General features: G+C 38.3%; 1 protein-coding gene across 2 annotated transcripts in view; it reads left to right on the top strand.

The window, feature by feature from the left end:
• Nucleotides 1-24,068, top strand: part of XPO7 (exportin 7) — an 86,685-nt gene that overhangs the window by 40,879 nt on the left and 21,738 nt on the right. For both annotated transcript variants that reach the window (XM_057548394.1, XM_057548393.1), the window contains exons 2-11: nucleotides 9,409-9,555; nucleotides 12,161-12,254; nucleotides 12,793-12,959; nucleotides 14,272-14,364; nucleotides 16,683-16,787; nucleotides 18,406-18,571; nucleotides 19,178-19,251; nucleotides 21,033-21,152; nucleotides 22,877-23,023; nucleotides 23,762-23,934. In XM_057548394.1, coding sequence (XP_057404377.1) covers nucleotides 9,409-9,555; nucleotides 12,161-12,254; nucleotides 12,793-12,959; nucleotides 14,272-14,364; nucleotides 16,683-16,787; nucleotides 18,406-18,571; nucleotides 19,178-19,251; nucleotides 21,033-21,152; nucleotides 22,877-23,023; nucleotides 23,762-23,934 — 1,286 coding nt within the window. The remainder of the gene's footprint in view (nucleotides 1-9,408; nucleotides 9,556-12,160; nucleotides 12,255-12,792; nucleotides 12,960-14,271; nucleotides 14,365-16,682; nucleotides 16,788-18,405; nucleotides 18,572-19,177; nucleotides 19,252-21,032; nucleotides 21,153-22,876; nucleotides 23,024-23,761; nucleotides 23,935-24,068) is intronic.

The following is a 24,068-nucleotide window of genomic DNA, read 5'->3' as shown; positions in this document are numbered from 1 at the left end:
CTCGTGACTAATGAGAGTCTCAGGGGAAGATTTTCCAAACTCCTGCCTGGGGAGTACAGTTTGGACACAGGCATTTCTGGGTGGAAGGAGCCCAGTAAGGGAAGGCTCAGCAGCATTTGATGTGTATGTGGCTGCTTAATCGACCTGTAAACTGTCCGGTGCCTGTGTCCTCAAAGGTGCTTTCGACTGGCCTGGTGTCCCCCAGTCCAGAGGAAGAGGGGCAGTCATTCAGAGGCATCGAGTAAGGGAAGGCATCTGGGAATCTTAACTTCTCAGAAATACTTCTACCCTGTTCTTCCTTGCTTTGGCCACCCCACTTCACCTTAACATCTGAGCATGGCGTGTAAATCAGGTTGGCTTTCAGGTTGTTTTCACCGCTGGCAAGATATTTGGCTTTCTTGAGTCGGTGAAGCCAGTTACTGCTGATTTTTCTATATTCCAAAATTTTGCAGCTGTTGTCCTGTCTCCTGTCATAATCCTTGTGGGATTATGATTTTTTTTAATCCCTTTAGTGTTGTTTTAGTTGGGTTTGGGAAAGGAACAAGATTAGATATGTCGTCAGTCTGCCATTTTAATCCAGACCCCTTTAGAAGCTTTTTAAGAGCTTATGCAAGACATTTTTATGAAACTTCTACTGTGTGCCAAACACTGAGGCATGCTCTTGTCCTTTCCATGCAGTGTGTGCGTTAGTGCTCATTTGCTAAAATCACAGTACCTAAATAGTATAAGTGGCCATTTAAACAAACATTTGAGTCATCTGCAAGAGTTTGAGGGTTACAGTTACGTAAGTTAATAAATACCTCTCTTTGAACAAATGCCTATAACAATGGTAATATAGTTCTGTTTCTATAGGGAAATGTGTACTGAATACCACCCAGTACTGGAAATGGGTGGAAATACAACTGATCCTCATTATTTATGGTAGTTTGTTCTATAAAGTCGCTGAGAACACTGAATTAGCAAATACTTGAACCCTTTCTCCTGTAGGATATATAAGGTTAAGTTCCTGCCAACCTCCGGTCACATTTTCATCAGGCAACCTATAACCTTGTTTTATTTGTATTTCTATTTACAGACACCTTTTTAACACACCTGAATGAAGCTTATCTAACACGTTTTTTCACACAGCCTTCTTGAGCTTAGGAGCACTAGACAGCACTGCAGCACTGTGCTTGGGGCCATTTTAAATGGCAAAATCGGCAACAAAAAGCACAAAACTGCAAAAAAACGTGGCATTAAATAAACTACAAAAAGGACGCTTATACTCTCATTGTTTACAGTATGAGAGCTGAAGCAAGAACACAAAGCATTGCCTTGTTCCACCTCAGCTGGGAACATGTGTGTCTGGCCACTCAAAATTTTCACCATTCTGTGCATGTCCACAAATCACTGCACAATTGCTGAGAGTTTTGATTTGGGGATTACAAATAAATTTTAGCAGGTAGGTAAATTTGCAAATAGGGGACCCATAAACAAATAAGGGTCAATTGTATATCCTGTCCCCTAGCCCTGCAGGGAAAGGCATTTATAACCCCTCTAGAAGAAACTGCAGATTTTATATGCATTTATGCACGTGCTTAAAAAAGCTGTTGTTCTCCAGTTATTAGTAGCCAGTGTATGCCATATGAGCAAGTAATAAACTCAGTAATTAAGTTTACGTACATTACCTCATTGACTTTTACATTGACTTGTGAAATAGATATTATTTCTACTTAAAAGAAATGAAAACTAGTTTGAAAGATTTGAGTAACTTATTCACACTCCCACAGCTAGTAAATAGGGGAGTGGGGATTTGCCTAACATCTGAGGTCTTAACTCAGGTTGTACTGAACCTCCACTCCAAAAGGATCCTTGTTTCTGCTGCTAGGTCACGGGAGTTGTTTGTGAGTTAGAGGGATGTGTGAGAGTGTTCACCTGATTTATTTTTTGTTGAATTCTCTCTTTTAAAAAAATTTGCCTGATTGTTTTCATGATCTTTTTAATTTTAATATTTGCTTACTTTTAAACCTGATTTACTTGTATAATTAAAAAGTATAGAATTTAGAACCGGAAGTATCTTTGTTAAATAACATTGTAAAATCCGCTTACTTTACCCATGAGAAAACTGAAGCTCCAGGAAATAAACTTGCCCAAAGTCACACCGTTAGTTACTAAGACCAGTATCCAAATTGCTTAACTCTCAATCTAATTGTTTTCTCTGCCTAAGCTTTATGTAGCCCCGTGTACTCAAAAGATTGTTTTAACCAAGTTTGACAAAGAGTTAGTACCCAAAGTTAAGTCAAAATCTATTGTAATACGATATGCTCACTACTTTTTAACTTTGACATCCGGGAGTGAACTACTGATACGAGACAAAACTGCATTACAGCAGGTGGAGAAAACTCCGCTGTCTATGGGGGCCAGACGCTTAGGAACTGAGTCAACTAGAGAGAGCCTGCCCCCTAGGAAGCACTGTGCTCTTACTGTCATTTGATTAGTGACACTTGAAAATGCAGGTCCAGTGTAATCAGGTCTTCTAATTTTTCATGGGAAGCTAGAAAACCAGATATCATTATGAAATATTGGCAACTATGTCAGACTTTAAAACCACACTGTAAGACGAAAAACAAAAATGTCTGTGGGCCAGTTTGAGGCTACCAGTTTGAAACCTGTACTTTAGAGGATTCAGCTTATACTGCAGCTTTCATTTTTCTGCACCATTAGTGACTATGAGAAGGAACCAAAACTGGGTTCTAGTGACATGTTGAATGAAAGCTCTTGAGTTAAATTTATAAGTCAATAAGCCAGGCACAGTTAGTCTGGCTGTCTACCTCATGAAATAATTTGTTTACATGTGTTTTGGCTGTGTGTTACCCACAGTGCAAACATCATATGTGTTTATTACAAGTTAGGATTGATACATGTTTTGAAGTTAAGTGTAGAATTTTGCAGTCTCATATGTTAGCAGACTTGCTGTCCTTATCTAATGCACGCAAGGCTCTGGCACTGCATTATCACCTGCTGAAAATACGTATTTTATCTTGTTTTACGACAGTAGACATTACACAGCATCTGCAGCCAAAAAGCTTTACTCACCCTCTTAGTACCCTCAGAAATAGAATGTCCCCACATGCATCCAAAAATCTTACCTTATTTATTTCCTGAGTAAATAATGGGAGTTACAGTTCTAAAAGCAGGAATTGGTGTAAAACTAAAGCATTCTAAACCTAATGTGCAATTGTCAGTTATTGATGAACTTCTTTTCCATTAGTATCAGAAAGAAATAGATGAGAGTAAATACCTGAAGAATTTGGGGAGAACTGTGTCATTCTTCCATCTTTTTTTAAAACTTATTGAAGTATAACATACTTACAGACAAATACACAAATTATAAATGTACAACTCAATGAATTTTCTCAAAATGGATGTGCCTGTGTAATCAGCACCCAAATTAAGGAATGACACATTTATCCATATTACTATTGATGGACATTTGGCTTTCACATTTGGGAACTATTACATTTAGTGCTGCCGTGAACATTCCTATACAAGTGTTTTGGTGAACTTAGCACGTATCTCTGTTGGGTATATACATAGGAGTGGAATAGCTGGGTCATAGGATATTTATATGTTTAGCTTTAATAGATCCTACCAGTTTTCCAGTGTGTTTGAACCAATTCCGACTCCACTAGCACTGTGTGACAGTTCCAGCATCCTAACCAGCGCTTGATGTTGGCCTTTTCATTTTAGTCATTCTAATGGATATCTCCTTGTAGTTTGGATTTACATTTCCTGATGATTATCGAGTTGAGCACCTTTCACTTGCTTATTGGCCCTTTGGATATTCTCTTGTAAAGTACAGATTCAAGTCTTTTGCACTGGCTTTGTAAACTTTTTTTTTTTAACTTTTTAAAAATAAATAGTCTGCCTATATAAATATTCTCATTCAAAAAATGAGAATATCCCCCCCCCCATTGACTCCACTGCAGTTGTTAACATCTTAGAGATCTGCTGATATATGTATAAAACTAAAATGGCTCTGGCCCACAAGATTGCCTTCTAGATAACTTTTATAAACAAGAGGAAACCTTGCGTGGAGTGTTCTTTTCAGGCCATTTAGACTATCAGCATTTAGTAAGAAAGAACAAAATAAAAGTAGTAATAAACACAGACATAACTTTTTAAAACTTCAGCCATTAGAATATATTACCTTTTTGGTTTCATGGATTTGTTTTATGAATTCTGATTGGAAACAATCAGCTGTTAATTAGTATATGTTACTAATTAGAGGAGTTAATTTAGAAAAAAAAGGTAGCTTAAATTTTTCCTTTTAAAAAATATTTATCTGTATCACTGTTGGGGTTTTTTTCTGCTTACAAGTTATATCTGGTTGTGGTCAAAATTTTTAAAGTTATGGAAATACATAACAAATTAAAAGTCTCCCATAACCTCACTTCCCAGAGATAATTGTTGCTGTGTTTTCATCCAGATTTTCCTTTACGAATTTGCTGACATATATCACAAATGATACACTCTACATACTGTTTTGCCACTTGCTTTTTTTTTTTTTTTTTAATTTGAGTATAGTTGATTTACACTGTTGTGTTAATTTCTGCTATACAGCAAAGTGAATCAGTTATACATATACATATATCCACTCTTTTTTAGATTCTTTTCCCATATCGGTCATTACAGAGTATTGAGTAGAGTTCCCTATGCTATACAGTAGGTCCTTATTAGTTATCTATTTTATATATAATAGTGTGTATATGTCGATCCCAATCTCTCACTTTTATCCCCTCTCCTTTCCCCCCGGTAACCATAAGTTTGTTTTTTACATCTGTGACTGTATTTCTGTTTTGTAAGTAAGTTCATTTGTACCATTTTTTTAGATTCCACATATAAGCGATATCATATGATATTTGTCTTTCTCTGCTACTTGCTTTTTTATATATATAAATTTATTTATTTATTTTTAATTTATTTTTGGTTGTGTTGGGTCTTTGTTGCTGCACGCGGGCTTTCTCTAGTTGTGGTGAGCGGGGGCTACTCTTCATTTCGGTGCACGGGCTTCTCATTGCTGTGGCTTCTCTTGTTGCGGAGCATGGGCTCTAGGCGTGCAGGGTTCAGAAGTTGTGGCACGTGGGCTCAGTAGTTGTGGCTCGCGGGCTCTCGAGCGCAGGCTCGGTAGTTGTGGCGCACGGGCTTTGCTGCTCCGCGGCACGTGGGATCTTCCGGGACCAGGGCTCGAACCCGTGTCCCCTGCATTGACAGGTGGATGCTTAACCATTACGCCACCAGGGAAGTTCTGCCACTTGCTTTTTTAACCTAACAATAGTTGTTGTTACTGGATTTTTAAGAGTTTTAAAAATTATCTATGATAATTGGATATTCATTATTGACAATTGGAATGCCTTATTGAATAGATAAAAAATAAAATGTAATTAGTATATCAATTTTATTAGCCTTACTTATACACCTCTTAACTCGTTCATTTTCTGGCAGGTTCAGTATGCATCTTTTAATTTACCCAACACAGTTTTTTCCTAATACACAGAAAAATTCCAACTGAGGAAGATCTAAATTAATAGAGTTTATGAACAGGTTGAAAGTGGCTTGATTTTTCAGCAATTCTTTTTATATTTCAGGCATCCTAATCATGAAAATTCAGCTACCAAATTGATAATTCTGACTACATATTCTTCGTGAGAACTTCTCTGGATTGAACCTGTACTTTTCACTTTGTAATAGGGTGGTGCTTCTGATCATTTCAGGTGGTTTGGGTGGCTGTCAGATCAAGGATGTACTTTGTAGAGAACCTAGTCATCCAAGGGTTATGCTTGTTTTCTAGTTCACTCCTCAGCATTATTGGGAATGTCGTCAGATCCTTCCTAAAAGCGAGTATCCTGGTGTCTGATTGGAAATCTCCAAGTGGATTTTTTTTTTTTCCAAGCAGTGAGGCTAAAAGTATATACTTGTCGGGCTTTTTAAAGCAATATGTGACAAATTAAAATAAATTCCAAGGTATTCTGCTTTTTGGTGTAGTATAACATCTAATGCAGAAACAAAGTCTTCATTTTCCTGCAACGTACAGGCAACTCTTCAGATAAATCATTAAATTCTGAGGTCTGTAGTCTCAACTGGTTGCACCTTATATTGAAATGAGAATAATTGAGCTGCATTTTCTCTATCCAGGCTTAAAAAACTGTATAAAATAACGTTGTTGCTAAATATTAAGGAAGATATATTCATTTAATACCTTCATTGTAACTATTGTTAGTGAAATCCAGGTGGTTTAGGTTTGGAGGTTTGACTGTCTTGAGTTTCTTGTACTAAAGTAGTGCTTTGCTAGTTGAAGATCACTTTCCAGTTTTGTTAAGTATTTCACCCAGACATGCTTTTATGTTCCAGTGGGACCAGATGGACGTTTCTCTGTGGATTATCAATTTGGCAGCCTCAGGAATAGAAAATAGACATTCTTCTCTGGAGGCTCTTCTGTGACTGAACCGGCATCGTGTAATAGATGTCCTTATTAAGAACTGGTTGAATGGAAGAAGGGACTGTGTCAAAGGGGAAACACGGTGGTGTGTTTGCTGCTAAATGTGAAATAACTAGTTTCAATGGCTAATCAAACGTTGTAGGATAAATTGTTTTATTCTGGGTCCCCAAAAAAGGTGATTCAAAATAATCTATTAGATTTGCTTTCAAAACATTAGGATCCAGGAGAACAGAAATGTAAATGTCTCATTCCCCTCTCCTTCGATGCGTAGTACTGGCAACCCAAATAAAATGACTTGGTTTTTAGATGTTTTCACTAATTGTTTGGGAAAACAAGATTGTTTCCCATTTGTTCTTCTGGAAACAAAGAAATAGAGCTAGGTTCTTCAAACTGTTTGTGTAAATGGTCAAATTACTCTTTTGTTTTTTAAATTGTCTTGTTTCCTGAGCTGAGAACTCATTACCAGACTTAGCCTGCAGTATGTTTTGTCTGCTAAATTAAAGCAAATCAAAACAAAGCAACAACCAAAAAGCCCACCATAACCTGCATGTAGGTTTTTAGCAGTAAGGAACTACCGGTGACAGATGCTTAGCCATCATCTGTGAACAACTTTGTTGTAATAAATGCAAACAAGAGTTGCACTGGGGGAGCTACCGGAACTGATTGATCAGACTTCAAGGAGAGTCATTATACCTTAAGCAGCCTGACTCTTTAGGGAGTGTCTGTTGAGGATACTGGAAAGCTCGCAGTGTGTGGTAGCTGTGGAGGTTAGGAGGCTGCTGCTGCTTCCTGACACCTAATACCAGATTTTATGGCTATCTTTCAGTTTCAGTTAGGGTAGCTTTCTATTGAAGTCTTCTGTGTTACCTATTTTGAAAATAATTTGTCCCCTTTTCAGTTAGTCATTTCATGGGGGTGGGGAGGGGGGAACCAGCCTGCTGGGTTGAAACAAAAACGTTGTGAAAGAGATTTAATCCCTTGCTTAGGAATGTGGGGATTTATAATTAAACTGACTCATTGGATGTTTGGCCAGTACTGGCAGGCGTAACACTGACTTTCACATGTGTTTTATGGAATAAATGTAGTTAATTAGCCTTATTCTCTATTCCTTGTATTTATATGCTATATGAAAAAATCAGCTATTGCTTATAGAACTTTCATTACTTGAGATCTGGCTTTGCAAGTACAGTTTTCTCTGTGCTTTTGAATTGAGGAAGGTATAAAGGGGGACCTCTGGAAGTCAGAGAGGAACAGATTAAACAGGAGCCTAATCAGAGTCCCAAGATTTTTTTTTTTTTAAGGAATTACTTTTTTTTTATTTATATTTATTTATTTATGACTGTGTTGGTTCTTCGTTTCTGTGCGAGGGCTTTCTCTAGTTGCGGCGAGTGGGGGCCACTCTTCATCGCGGTGCGCGGGCCTCTCACTATCGCGGCCTCTCTTGTTGCGGAGCACAGGCTCCAGACGCGCAGGCTCAGTAGTTGTGGCTCACGGGCCTAGTTGCTCCGCGGCATGTGGGATCTTCCCAGACCAGGGCTCGAACCCGTGTCCCCTGCATTGGCAGGCAGATTCTCAACCACTGCGCCACCAGGGAAGCCCCCCAAGATGTTTTGAAGGGTGGTTTGTTTGTTTTGTTTTGGAATGGAGGTGGTTGGTTTTTAGAGGGCTCCCTGAAGTGAGACTGATGATCTTAGTGGGTCAGTATTTGTCTTTCTTGTTTTCTTTAGGTTAATGTTTGAAATTTATTAATCAGATTGAATAAAATAGGTATCCTGCCCTAAGGGCTTTACTGCTTAGTAGAAAAGCTGTGATTTATAAAGTCACAGCATAATGAAATAAAGTGATAATGAAAAGCCTTGGGCAGACTGTGTAATGTATTTTAGGCTATTTACACAGGTTGGTTTGTCTAATTACTATTATTATTTTTGTTCTTGTCAGAATTGTCTTTTCTAATAGTAGGATCCTTCAAACTATTTAAACCAGATCTTGCTCGCTGCTGTAGAAAATAGGCTCAGAATTTCTTCGTAAAGTTCAAACTGGTCCTTTGAAAACTAACAGATGTTTGCCCTTCTCTCCAGTCAGTGAAAGGTGACAGTTATATGAACCCTTACACATTCCTTTCCTCTTTGCTTTTGAACACATTAAGTGGAAGTGGATTTGCATCCCTTTGGGTTTTTGACCAAAGCACATACCCATCTCCTTCCTGCCTCCCTGGAACTGGTTCAAGATTTGGAGAGAAGGGTTTGTTTGAGGGCGTTTCCCATGTCTTATCTCTGAGCACATGCTAGGGTTGAATTTATTTTGACCCTGCGTTTTAAATTTGGATCCAAAGCAAGAGTTTAAAGTGCAACAGAAGAAAGTCCGCTGAACTTTAGACATGAGGGATCCGGGGAGGAAGGTACGTACTTGCATTCGGAAGCTTTCTCATAGAGGTTGGCCATCTTTGTGCATACACATAATTGTAAACTGATAACTACTAGGCAAAGGGAGAATGCTTAAACGTATGTAAAGATCTGTGTGGTGCTTACATTGTGTGTTTATGTGCTTAATTTTACAGTGATGACTCTAGTATTCATAATCTTTAAATTGATGGCGGAACAAGTAAATTCTGAATTTTTATTTGAAAACCTTTTGGAAAAGCTTAGCATGGGTATTTGCAAGGAAAAAAATATGTCATTTGTGATTGATCTTTAAGGGAATGACTGAAAAAGTATATAGATATTTTAGGCATTCTATCATTTTGTCTTCTAAAGCATCAAATAAAGAAGGCTATAAATGGTTATTATTAAAGGTCGCCCAGATTCTCCTCCAAGTTGAGAAGCAAGTCTCTCTTCATTGATTATTATTTATCTTTACCCAGTAATTTCGAGCACAGTACCTTGTATATACAGTAGGCTCGACTGATTTCTTTTTTGACTGATCTTTTCCAGAGCCTGGCCCAACTAGAGAATCTGTGCAAACAGCTGTATGAAACAACAGATACAACCACTCGACTCCAGGCAGAGAAAGCCTTGGTTGAATTCACCAACAGCCCTGATTGCCTGAGCAAGTGCCAGCTACTCCTCGAAAGAGGAAGTGTACGTAAGATTTGAAAAATCCTAAAGGGTAACAGGTTTAGGAAAATATATTCTGGTTCTGAGTTTAGGGGTGGATTGGGATAACTTCTGTTCCTTGATTTTTCTAGGTACCTCTGCCTTCTTAATTTTACTTTTAAAACGCACCACACCTGCCAGGTTGGCAAAAAAGGCCTTATAGACTCATCAGGGAAAATCTCATTGAGTGTATATTTTTGTCCTGTAATTTTTCATCTTGAATCAAATTTCTGGGACTCCTTTTCTGTTTTTTACACTTAAGTACCACTTCGTATCCTTTACAAAGAAGACAGGGCTGTATATAATTGACGTTTCTTATCCACAAAGTTCATGTCACCTTGTAAGATCCCTAGTCTTCTCTGTTTTTCCTCCCTTGTACCACAGCTGCTTCTTGTCATAGAAGTGTAGCGGAAAAAATTACCTAGACAATGAAAATTACAGGAAGTTACAGTTTTTTTTTTTTTTTTTTAAAGTTATACAATTTTTATTTATTTATTTATTTATTTATGGCTGTGTTGGGTCTTCGTTTCTGTGCGAGGGCTTTCTCTAGTTGCGGCAAGTGGGGGCCACTCTTCATCGCGGTGCGCGGGCCTCTCATTATCGCGGCCTCTCTTGTTGCGGAGCACAGGCTGCAGACGCGCAGGCTCCAGACGCGCAGGCTCAGCAATTGTGGCTCACGGGCCTAGTTGCTCCGCGGCATGTGGGATCTTCCCAGACCAGGGCTCGAACCCGTGTCCCCTGCATTGGCAGGCAGACTCTCAACCACTGCGCCACCAGGGAAGCCCCCGGAAGTTACAGTTTTTAAAATGTAATTAGAACCTCTTCCAACTTAAAAATGGCATGCAATGATCAATAATGCTTTTAATGAGACATGATTTGATTAAGATAATATTTTTGGCAAGATGGAGGTCTTAGGAAGGATAAGCATCCAACCAGTGTATCATGAAAGGGCATCAAGAGAGTTAGAATCCCAGCTAGACCAGGAGCCAGCACTCTGCTGAAGACTAGAAGGAAATGTGAAAAGGAGGAAAGCAGTTAATTTGTTGAGAGTATAGAATTCTAGATGACTTCATTTTTGAATTTGCGTTAGTGGTGTTACAGAATTTATGCAGTAAACTGAACAAATTATAGTTGGCTAAATAATATCCTTTAGTAGCTGAGGGAGCTAACTCTTTTCCCAAGTTTACAGGATTACAGTCATGGTCAGAGATTGTGTAGGGCTCTGTTCTATTTTCAGATTTTTTTGTATTTCTTTTCAATCGCTTGGCTCTAGGATTGATCCACTTAGATTTGTACTGTGGGAGATGGCACAGCTAGCTCTCATTTGACTCCCACTGGAGCCCCACAGTGTCATTTGTGACACTGTTAACTCCAGTCCTCATGTTGTCAGTCAACAGGCTGGAATAAACCAGGGTTGGTGCAATACTAAAAACACTTAATTATAGTGGGTTCTTCCTTTTTAATCTCTATTGACTTCTTAGTGACTTAGCAGATTTATTGGAATTATATGCAGAAACCCTTTACATGTTATATAGTGTATAGATATACACTATGTTCTATAATTATAGTAGCCTCTCTTGCATTATTAGCGATTTGACACACCTGCTTTAGTCAGTTTAAACCATGTTCAAGGGTGTTGAATAAAAATCACATGTCAAAGTCACTTTTATAGATTTTTTCCATAAACTTAAGTTATTTTTATAACCGATGGGATGATGTAATGCCTATGGATAGCCTACTGTCTTAAGGACTTATAGTTTCTTGGGAAATTATGTTCGACCCTTGAGTAAATTATTTTGATGATTCTGAGTCTGTCCCTTTTACGTGACATTATATAATGTAGCCACATGGGGGAATCTGAATTTTCACACGGCCCCTCCTTATACATTATGATCAGATAGAATACTCTGATTCTCCGTAAGGTTAAAATTCATTAAAATCCACACTTGAGAATGATAATGCTATTCCATTGCTTAGGGCATAATTTTTCTTTCTCATAAATAATTGTTATGAATTTACTACTAAAACTAGCATATACATTCCCCAAAGCTGTAGCTGATTGATAGTTGTGCTGATGGGAAGATAACAATTGGGGATTAACTACCCAGCATAATGTGGTGGTTCCTTCTAATACTAATTCTTCTTGTCTTTTTTTTTTTTTCCCCCTCTTTCTAATGCCATACTATAGGAATATTATGAGGTGAAACTTTTTGAAACATCATTATAACAAGGCTGTTGGAGGGAGAAGATTTCTTGATTTAAATGAAAGAAGAGATTTAGCTTCTGTTCTGAAAAGAGCCCCTCTAACTTCTGCCCCCTCAAAGTGATACAGATACCTGTATTAGATTCAGTTTGATCAGCCATTCACTTTATCCTGCCCTTTGTTCATGACTGAAATCAGCTTAATGAGCACATATGCTTTGTGGGGCTCATTTTTCCTTAGTATGTGACCCTTTAAAATCCTGAGGATCAAGTATAGCAAAGCCGATTAATTTTCTTGAATTTGAGAACAGATCTCCAAGTTAAAAACTTTATGACTGACTAACTCAATAAAACTGAATTCTAAGTCCTTTCCCCCCTCTTTTCACAGTCATCTTACTCCCAGTTACTGGCAGCTACATGCCTTACAAAGCTTGTATCGCGCACAAATAACCCTCTACCATTGGAACAACGAATAGATATTCGTAAGTAGAGAGTTGTCTTTTTTCTCTTAAAGAAATTAGTTTAGTGATGTTCTAGTAATAGTTACATTTATGTTGCTTGTCTGATAATGTTCTGAAATTGCTAAGCATGCAGAACATCTAGAATCCAGTTTCTTTCCAGAATTTGGGCTTAAAAGTGAAGAGGACCCAATATAATTGCTTCTAGATAAAGCCTCCATTATTCCTTTGGTTTTCAGAAGGTTTCTTTCATTCAGTCTTTACTGTCACTAATAACTAAGAAAAACATTGTTAAGGATTTTGAATTCTGTGCAGACCATGCTATTTAACCATCGAGGGATAGATTCAAGGCTGCCTTACCTCAGATTCTTCATTGTGACACGTTGTGTATTCTGAGTTGGAAAGCCTATGAATCTTAAATTCCAAGTCCCATTTCTCAGTAGTGTGAATAATTAGGGAAGTTTAGGGTAAATAGTTTAAATTTACTACTTCTTAGACATTTAAAGATGTACACCCTTCCCTGGCAGAGCCTTCAACGACGTAGATTACTTTTGTTTTATAGGGAACTATGTGCTCAACTACCTTGCCACTCGGCCAAAGTTGGCTACTTTCGTGACACAAGCACTTATTCAGTTATATGCCAGAATCACAAAACTGGGCTGGTTTGACTGTCAGAAGGATGACTATGTCTTCAGAAATGCAATCACAGATGTCACAAGGTTTTTACAGGTATGATTTATGTATTTGATGGAATAAAAATGAGTGAAGCAATATATGCTTACTTATATATTGATCTATAAGTGGAATTACTTGGTATATATTCTTCTGTGTCTTTTTAACTCTTAATATGTCTCGGCTTTACATGTTTAGATGTCAGCACAAAACCTTCATTCTTTCTAATGCTTACATACCATTCCAGTTTAAAATACCATAATTCATTTAACTCTTATAGGTGGGCATTTAGTTAGTATCTATATCTTGACTTAAATAAATACTTCAGTGAATATCCTAGTGTGCGTGTGTGTATATATATATCTTTTTATACTTTGAGTTAAGTGTGTTTATAGTGTGAATTCCCAGCCTTTGAATTATTCAGTCAGAGGGATGTGTGTATTTTGGGTTTGCAAGGATATTTCCAAATTACCCTTAAAAAAAGTTGTTCCCTGCAACAATTAAAAGAATGCCTATTTCCCTGTACCTCCACCCTGTGAGCTCAGCTTTTTTATTTTTCCAGTTTCGTAGGTAGAAAGAATTGGTAGCTCAGCATTTGAGTTACGAATGAGACAGAACAAATTTTCATATGCTGATTTACTACTTATTTTTGTTTTTCTGTGAACTTCCTATTTATATCTTACATACATTTTTTTATCGGGTTCTTTGCCCTTTTTTGTATACAGTCGCTTTGTAAATTATCTTACACATTCATCATTTATCTTAAATGTGATTTGCTAGTTTCTCTGTGATATGTACGGTATGATACTTAAGGGTATTTTTAAAATACAAAGGGTCTCAATTTTGATGAAGTCAGATTTAGCAGTCTTCTTTTATGGCAGGTTAGATTTTATGTCCTGCAAAGCAGCAGTTTTAAACTACAGTTTCTTGCTACATTGTCTAGGCAGGTTTTTTTTGTTTTTTTAAATTATTTATTTATTTATTTATTTATGGCTGTGTTGGGTCTTCGTTTCTGTGCGAGGGCTTTCTCTAGTTGTGGCAAGTGGGGGCCACTCTTCATCGCGGTGCGTGGGCCTCTCACTGTCGCGGCCTCTCTTGTTGCGGAGCACAGGCTCCAGACGCGCAGGCTCAGTAGTTGTAGCTCACTGGCCTAGTTGCTCCGCGGCATGTGGGATCTTCCCAGACCAGGGCTCGAACCCGTGTCCCCTGCACTGGCAGGCAGACTCTCAACCACTGCGCCACCAGGGAAGCCCTAGGCAGTTTTAATAGCAGCACAGGACTCTGTTATTTCAAAAGTATGACTGCATTCCAAATGCTGAAATCAAGCTGCACAGGCCAACTCTTTCTGCCTTTTTTTTTTTTAAACCAGGATAGTGTTGAATACTGCATCATTGGTGTCACAATTTTATCTCAGCTAACCAATGAAATTAATCAAGTAAGTGCTACAGCCTTCCTCATTGAAGTAAGTGCCATATTTTTTCTTAGTATTGGTGTTTTCTGCTGTGTGTGGGATGATCTTTTTTGGCAGTTGTGTGCTTTTGCGGTAAGTGATTAATGCCCTTTTGAAACAAAATAGTTCCATTGGGTTTCCCTCTGTAAGTGCAGTCTACCTCACTCTTATTATCCAGATCCCCTTCTGTCTCCGGAATATTTTTTCCTCTCATCTCAGCTTTCCTCAGTGGTATTAATGTTCATTGTTAGAGATGAGAGCAATGGTCCTAAGTCAGAATTTAGGAAACCAGCATCATTGGTGTGCCCCTTCTGCTGTATAAATTAGTGTATTTATAATCATTCAAAAATCAGTTCTCATGTGCTATTATTAAAGATTTTGCTGATAATCTTTTCAGAATGCACAAAACATTCTGCTAAATACCAGGTAATTTTTTTTAAATAGTCATTGATGTCACAGATTACTACAGAGGAAACACCAGTGGCTTTCTTTTGCTCTGGCTATTATTTTTTAGTCATTTACTTTTGTATCCAGCTAAAATGTTAAAATTATTGAACAGGCCAGAATTAATATTAATTGTAACATCTCACCCTTCAGTTGTCAGCTATTAATTACATTGGCATCATTGTTGCTACTGCTCGTATTTATGCGGACATTTCTGTTAACCCTGAGAAATTTTAACTGTGCGTTGGTACTATCTTAAATGCACTAGCTTATAGTCTGTTAAAATCTGGAGTCCATATTGTGTTCTCTGTCACATGCAATCCCCATTGCGGTTGGTAATTATCAAAATAATAGCTCACACTTTTTAGTGATTTCTATGTGACAGGCACTGTTCTAAGCACTTTACTTATATTAATTTTATTCTCACAATAGTCCTGTGAGATAGGGACTCTGGTTATCCCATTTCCTAGATAAGGAAACTGAGGCTCATCATAAAGGTTGAATAATTTGCCTACAGTGTCACAGTTACCTGGCAACAGTATATGAATTCAAACCCACATAGGCTTATTGCAGAGCCTGTGCTCTTAGCAACTAACTTATTATTTACCCACTATTACCCTTGTACTAAGAGAGCATGCGTTAACTAAGTACAGAGATTGTGGGGTTAATGCTCTCCCCTTTGAAGCTTGGTTCCAGAAAATCCATCAGTGTTGGTATTTTTAAAATCTTCGAAATTTTGTCTTTCTTAAGAAAGTAATAGTAATGTGTGTGACATACTTAAGATGTAATTATTCTCTGTATTATGATCAGTATAACAGATTATATATAGCATCTGGTATATAATCTAGCATCACCTTTTTATCCAAGACATTTATGATAACACAGTGACACTGAAGCTAAAATCGGAACACTTTGAATTTCTATGTAGTTTTCTATTGGCTTTTTTTTTTTTTTTGGTTGTCATTTAAATCAGAAAGCATATTTCTGTTACCATTCCTATTTGAACTTAGAAATAAAATTAAGAGGGCATTCCATAACTTGGTTGTCTATCAGAAATCTTGCTGCATTTTTTCTTTAATGTGCTAAAAGCAAAATGAGCTCCCTCCTGGTTGAATTGAACAGTATATAGAAGAGATTTAAGCTTACAGTAAATGGTTGAACTGAAATTACTCTTGGCAACCTTGAAATTCCTTTATTGTACTCATTGAGTACCTACTATGTGTCATAAATAGAGGGCATACTAAAGAAGTAAAAGACTTAATCCTTGACCACAAAAACCTTTAAAATATGACCAGAAAGACAAGAACAGAGGAGTAAATGAGAGACCAATACAACCACTTAATTTAAGTACTCACTTCTGTGGTATAGACTACATGTTGAAATAGGTTAGAGAAGGAAGAGAGTATTACAGGCAATCGTCTATCTTAAGTTCATGGCGGTTAGTCAATGACTGTTTTAGAAATTTTGTAGTAACTTCAGCCCTGACTGGATTGTTTACCAAAACCCAAGCCTTGCTACTGTCTGGTTTTGAGACTAAGCCACAATACAACATGATAGAAATTATTAGCAATGTCTTCCAACAGTTTGTTAAATTTTACCTCCCTAAGTGCAGAGGAAATTAAAACTTTGCAGTGGAGATACCTCTCCTTCTGTCTTCCCTCTGTACACGGTAGAGACATGATATCCTGGCTAGCTGTTATTAGCAGCTTATTGTCATCTGCATTCTCTCACTAAATATGGTCTAACAGTAACTTAAATGTTTAAAATGTGTTTTGTTATTTATGTTGGTCTTACTGAAAATCCTTCTAGTTTACTTTAAGTCTACATGAAAATTTTTTTCTTTGCAACTAATTCTAAAACTTGCGTTGGTTTGTTTTTCTGCACAGGCAGACACCACCCATCCTTTAACCAAGCACAGAAAAATAGCCTCTTCTTTCCGAGATTCATCGTTATTTGATATCTTCACTCTTTCCTGCAATCTGCTAAAACAGGTGAGATTGTATGTTGGGACCTGCCTCACAGATCCTTTTGAAAGGATGAGAATAAATGGGGACTTGTTATGACCCCATGAGAGTTTATGCATCTCTTTAATCATCGTCATGTCTCACGTAATACATATGTCCGAGCTGTTGAAGAAACTTACCAAACTGAAAGAAAGAATTGTGATTTCCCTATTTCACATCTATTCCCCTAGGTAAAGAGCAGTATGTGAACACTTATCCCATGCTCCTATTTTAAAGGAAGTAGTTTACCACAAAGTTTGAGGTTTTTCTTGTTTGCTTTTTTTATATCCACATAAGATCTTCCTATGTGGAGTAAAAGCATCTTCACTTTATGGTGTTTGGATTCTCAGTGCTTTGAAAGCAGTCTCAGACTACATTGTTAGCATACTAAAACTAGGCTGGCTTCCCTGTCCCCTGCTGAGTTACAGGCAGCAAATAAACAAGCAACATCTGTAAGGAAAAGTAAATTTTGAATTTTTAACATCCACTTAGATTTCATAACCCGAAGGGGTAGACAGTATCACAGAAGGAAATTACCAGTTTTAAAATAGAAAGTTGGTATTTCATTTATTGATAGACTTGAACTAAGGAAGAAATGTTAACTTGTGAGTTCTACACATGTATAACCATGTTTGGATGCTTTGTCGCTATAGAAAGCCAAATGGAATTAGCCTCTGGCATTGTGTTCATTGGGGGTTTTCTGTTTGTTTGTTTTCTTGTTCTTGTTCTCGTTTTCCAGTGTGTCTCAGTTGTAGTATTAGAAGCAAGTTTGGATTCTTCTTTTGTCCCAGTTAATGATGTCCATCTTTTCCTTCAGTTACCTAGTTTTACTTCAGAATTCCCAAAAAATTCTCAGTTTGGACAAGCTGCCTCGCAAGAGCTGTTGTAGCTCACAAGCTGCCTCGCAAAAGCTGTTTCTAGAGGGAAAAAGCTTTTGAGAAAACTGAGCCTTGAAACCTCCTCTGATACTGATTCTGTCAAAAACAATGAGCCAGCCAGTCACTGAGGTCACAGCTGGTAGAAATTTGAATCTCATAGTCACCGTAGCTCTGGACCACTAATGAGCTATAGGCCGGTACACTGCTGATGAATAAATAAAATTCAGTGGTGATTTTGTTTTGATTGTGGTTTGAAAGATTTTTGTTGATGCTGGCTATGGTAATGTTAAAAAGAGGAAGGAAGGTAGGGCAGGGTGTAAAATTTACTAGAACTCCCTCCAGAGTTTAGCCCCAGCCCTGTCTAGAAATAATAAGGATCTAAAATGCAAATGAAGTAACCAAACATCCCATATTGCTTCAGAATTCACTGTGGCCACGATGCCTACAGCATATAAAGAGTAAGTGTCAAAGGGGGAATTTCTTTAAATACCAGCTTCATGTTTTTATAGTAAATGTGTTTTAATAGTAAATAAGGAGCTGGGAGTTTCATAGTGATGGAAGGACTTTGAAGGTGATGGAAGTGCAGCATCTTTTGGGAGAGAAACGTCACTTGACTGTGTTGGAATACCGCCCTCCTTTTCTGGCTTAGCAGCCTCCTCGTAAGTCTGGTAGCAAGCTTGGAAGAGAGGAGTGATTGTTTGGGGCTCATTATGTGGTCATTTTTACAGGCTTCTGGAAAGAATCTGAACTTGAATGATGAAAGTCAGCATGGCTTGCTGATGCAACTGCTCAAACTCACTCATAACTGCCTAAACTTTGATTTCATCGGCACTTCTACTGATGAGTCCTCAGATGACCTGTGCACGGTACAGATTCCCACCAGCTGGCGATCAGGTAATACAGTCGCACCCTCTGAAACAGGTTGCCTCTCCGCTCAACCTGGAGTCTGCAGGGTGGTCTCAGGAACCCCTGGCAAATCCCCTGCTTGCTCTTAAAGAAAACTTAGGATGTCAGTATGGGTCTTTTTAAAGTCAGAGAGAGGCTGTTGGAGGATCCTGCAGCCGGGGAGAACTCTTTAATTACTGGGTTCCTGAAGGATGTGAGTTTGACCTTACGTTAATCACCTAGAGACTTCTGATATCTTACTCATTTGAGGGAATTTCTAACTTTAAAAACAAAATCAAATAAAAGAACTTGTGCTTATGCTTGGTACTGTATTCCTAAGGATAAAAATTCTTGCTATGAACAGAGTTCTGATTGTCTTAAGTTGTTTGAGAATCAGAAGAATGAATCCATTTCTTAGAGGAGCTAAAAACAAGTGCTTAAAAAAAAAAAAAAAAAGGGAAAACAAAAAGCCCCTATTAGCTTATCACTTTCAAATGAAATAAACATTCTGTAAGATAAGAAAGCAGGAAGATCGCTCCCGATGACTGTATAGCACCGGAGTGTACCAGCTGCATTGTGCAGACGTACTCAGTAAAGTGCTCTTTTGTCTTTCAGCATTCTTAGATTCTTCAACTCTGCAACTGTTTTTTGACCTGTATCATTCCATCCCTCCTTCGTTTTCACCTCTGGTGAGTCAGGACCACAGTTTCTATTTCTAGAACGTAGCAATGGTGAATGAGCCTTATGTTCATTTTGTTGTACAAAATCATAGAAGTAAAGCATAGAAATACTAGGGTTAGTTATCTAGCCTTTTGAGATAAAGCTTGTCACCTAAAGGTTCTCACAGTAAAGTCTTAATTCCTTCTAAATTGTTCCTGGGAATTCCTTGGCGGTCTATTGGTTAGGAATCCACGCTTTCACTGCAGAGGCCCAGGTTCAGTCCCTGGTTGGGGAACTAAGATCCCACAAGCCGCGCAGTGCGGCCAAAAATAATTGTTCCTGTCTAATGACAGATTGCTGCAGATGTCAAGCTCTTTTGGTCTCCCTTTGTATCTGACTTTATACTATACCTCAAATTGCCACAGGCTAGAATGTGGGGAATTCACCTTATATTGTCTATTTGAAGGTAGTCAAGACTAAGAAAATTTCTGAAAATCTCTCAAGCATATGTTACATAAGTGCTAAATGGAAGCTGTACTGGGATGGCATATTTGCATACTTATCCTGAATAACATTTGAAACCTCTTGGGAATGCTGCATTTCTCCTTTAAAGCAATAATTAACCTCCTCAAATCTCAAAATTCATTCAGTTCCTAAAAGACGTTGGTCTGATATTTCAGATTGTTGGTATAAAATACCGTTGTACAAAACATGCAGAGAAAATACAGTAAAGTAAATGGGTGTTTTGCATAGTTTTTCTGCAGTAGACTACTTTCCTGGTAATAGTAGTTTTCCAAATTAATGTGGACCTTCACTTTAGCAGAAACATTAATTCGTGTTTTTTGTATCGTTAAGTTTACTTCAGGAAAAGGTAACACACTTAAGAAGGGTAATTAATGAAAGGACTGTTTGTAAAGGGGTGGGCAAAATTAAGGGAATCCAACAAGGGGTGGTGATGTACACGCCCTGGGGCTAGCAATAGTGGGGAGCCTCAAGGGGCAAGGGAAAGAAACCCTGGAGAGAGCTGAAGCTGTGACTTAGGGGAGGGCTGTTCACCAGAGGTAGAGAAACTCTGCCAACCATGGCCCAGCTGGGGGTGAGGAGGGGGCTCCTCTTTCTTCCTGCTCTTGATCTCCTGCTGGTACTTTCCAATGGTTGAAGCCAATGAGAAGCAAGAAGGCAAGGGAAGTTGGCTGCTGTTAGTCAACAGAGGTCAGCCTCCCAGGGAGCAGAGCAGGGAGGCGAAGGGCAGAAAATAGATCTGGAGGGGCAAACAGAATATAAATATCTAGCACAGTGGGGAAAGGGGAAAATGTTTTCATTATAAAACCTGTTTTCTTTAGGGCACAGATCTGACTTGGTTATTTCATTATAGCACTACATAGCAAAGGCTGATTAGCCAAAAGGCCTTAATAAAACAGAAAAAAAAACTAAATCTAAAGCATTATTTAAACTGTGAATTGCTTGGTATTTTCAAGCTTTAAATATATATCTTAAACACAAATCAAAGAAGCCATCAGGGTGGTCAAAGAATAAAACGTAGATGAATTTCCAAACTATGGATTTAACTAGTTGTTACAGTTAACCTGGATCTAATGCTCTTTTTATTTTTCTTTTCATAAAGCTGTTTCAGCTATCCTAAGCTACATCCCCCTTGATCTTTTTTTTATATCATTATAATGGTAGCAGGGGTTGAAAGAACAGCATTAGTGCCATATGTAAAGAAGAATATTTACAGCAGGGGAAAGGGTAATGAAAATAGCTATACAATCTTTTTGATCATTTGTGTTTGGGTTGTGCCCTGCTTTAGGTATTATCCTGCTTAGTACAGATTGCCTCAGTTAGAAGATCCCTGTTTAACAATGCAGAGAGGGCCAAGTTTCTCTCTCACCTTGTTGATGGTGTTAAACGAATACTGGAAAACCCACAGGTAAGATTTTTGAGAATTTATTTTTATTTGTGTGTATATATGTGTGTATGATTAGTATATGCCTATCTGTTATGGCTCCAAAGAAAAATCAATCTAGAGGTCACACTTAGCAGAAATCATAGAAAACAGTTCAGTCTGTCATCCTTCAGAAGATTTAAGTGAATGTATATTTGTAGATTTAAATAATACTTACCCAGAAGAGGAGCTTGTATCCTCTAGCTTCAGGAATGTAGGAATTCTGGGAAGGGATCCCCTTTGGTTGTTGTTGTTAATTTTTATTGGAGTATAGTTGATTTACAGTGTTGTGTTAGTTTCAGGTGTACAGCAAAGTGAATCAGTTATACGTATACATATATCCACTCTTTTTTTTTAGATTCTTTTCCCACATAGTCCATTACAAGGTATTGAGTAGAGTTCCTTGTGCTATACAGCAGGTTCTTATTACTTACCTATTTTATATATAGTAGTGTGTATATATCAATCGCAGTCTCCCAATTTATCCCTCCCTCTCTTATCCCCTGGTAACCATAGGTTTGTTTTCTACATCCGTGACTTGACTTCTGTTTTGTAAATAAGTTCATTTGTACCCTTTCTTTTAGATTCCACATGTAAGCGATATCATACGATATTTGTCTTTCCTTGTCTGACTTACTTCACTCAGTATGACAATCTCTAGGTCCACCCATGTTGCTGCAAATGGCATTATGTTAAGGAAGGGATCACTTTGAAGGAAAATAAGGATAGAGCTAGTCATTTTTCCCAAAGAAATTAAGAATCTAAAATTTGTTTTTTGTTTTCATTTCCATTTTTCTGAATGTACATTATTTACCTAAGTGTATAGGGCTACATTTAGGTGGGAGGGGAGCTAGTTCTCGTTCAAATATTCATTCCATAACTCAGTTGCCCTTTTTGTCTTTTTCAGTCCCAAAGACTGAGCTAACACCTCCTTTTTTTAAGTATTTCTTCTCCACACTAGGAAATATCGTAAAAACAGTTCACTTTTAGATATACTCTGTTCTCTCCCTCTTTTTAAACATTCATTTATTCCATCAACAAATTGTATGGGGCCACCTACCATCTGCCAGGGACTCTGTGGTGAGCAGAACAAAACCTGCCCTCCTTCTCTCATAGAGGAGGACATACGTAAGGAAACAAGTATGCTGGTGTAGTATGCAAACAGATGAAAAGTGTTTGATATAAGTATATAATAAAATACATAAACATACTAATATAGGAGTACGTTTATTGTAGCAAAGACGATATAATAAAATATGTGAAATATTTGTGTAACTTTGCCACTGTAGTTTAGTTGTGCTTAATGACAGATTTGACAGATGTGAAAATAAAAATCCCATTACTTTTCATTTGATTGGTGGGAAGCAAACAGACCAGTCACATCTTAGATCGTGCCCGTTTTCTGCCATTAATCAACTTTACAGCCCTGGGCAAGTAGTGTGGTCCTTCTGGGCTTCTGTTTCAGACTCTTCCAATTGAGGCTAATAACCCCATCTCACAGGATGATTATTATGGACAGCTGAGATGTAATAATCCCTTTTAAAAGTGACTTTTTAAAAAATTGCTTTTAAACATTATACAAATGTGTCATTCTGAACGATGACCTGCAGCAGATTCCCCCCTCTCCTCATGCCATCCCAGATGTCATTCGGGAAGAAGTATAATGAATCACATTTTACATTTTATTTTCTTCCCTGTGCTGTCACCAGAGTTTATCAGACCCAAACAATTACCATGAGTTTTGCAGACTACTGGCCCGATTGAAGAGTAACTATCAACTGGGAGAACTAGTAAAGGTGGAAAACTACCCTGAGGTCATCCGATTGATAGCTAACTTCACAGTGACCAGCCTGCAGGTTTGTCTTTGATTGCTTGTCCCTTTCTTCCTAAACACTGGAACCTCTTCTCTTACTCATTGGTTTTATTTAACCTTGGCAGAAGTGAATGTAAGTATAGGGCAGCCCTGCACAGAGTGGTCACTACTGCAGCCTACTCATTCACGTTACAAAAGTTCAAGGAGTGTGGTTAGAGGAGCATGAGGGAACTGCAAGAATAATATTTAGATTCAAGACTGGGAGAATTCCCTTGTAGTCCCCCAAAAAAGGCAAGATTGGAACAGGGAGCTGGGCAGAAGAGTGAAGAGAGACTCAGCACCCTCTCTTTCTTAGTCATGTGTAGGCAGTGGTTCTCACGGGCGATGACTTGCATCAAAATCGTCTGGGGAGCTGGATGAGAAGTGCAGGTGCTTGGGTCCTACCCCCGTAATTTGTGGTTCACTAGGTCCAGGGTGGAGCCTCGGCATCTCTGTCTCTGACAGGCTCTCCACGGGATGCTCGTGCACACTGATGTTTGGGAGCCAGTTACTCAGCCAGCTCAGAACGGCTCTTCTCATTGGATGTTCAATCTCTGAAATACCAGTAAACACATTAGGCTAGTTGCCATGCACAGAACAAAGCCCATCAAAGTTTATCCTCATTCTCTCTTTTTTTTTTTTTTTAAAGAAAAGTCTTTATCCTTTGTGTCAGATGGCATGGGACTAACGTATTATGTACAAAAATGAGAACTATGCCTCCTACTCTCTTGGTTTTCCTTAGCACTGGGAATTTGCCCCAAATAGCGTGCACTATCTCCTGAGCCTGTGGCAGCGGCTGGCAGCCTCCGTGCCATACGTGAAAGCCACAGAGCCCCACATGCTGGAGACTTACACTCCTGAGGTCACCAAAGCCTACATCACATCCCGTTTGGAGTCTGTGCACATCATACTGAGGTAAGGAAACTGGGGCAGCCTCCCTCTTTCCCCACAGGGGGCCTGGCGTCCGACTTGCCAGAGATCAGACACCCAGCTGGCATAAGCGTACTTGATATGAGTCATATTGGAGCTAACACCATAATGGGCATTTT

Source organism: Balaenoptera acutorostrata, chromosome 6 (assembly GCF_949987535.1).
Source record: "Balaenoptera acutorostrata chromosome 6, mBalAcu1.1, whole genome shotgun sequence".
Taxonomy (NCBI): domain Eukaryota; kingdom Metazoa; phylum Chordata; class Mammalia; order Artiodactyla; family Balaenopteridae; genus Balaenoptera; species Balaenoptera acutorostrata.
Note: the sequence above shows the minus strand (reverse complement) of the source record. Positions and strands in the feature narration are given on the sequence as shown.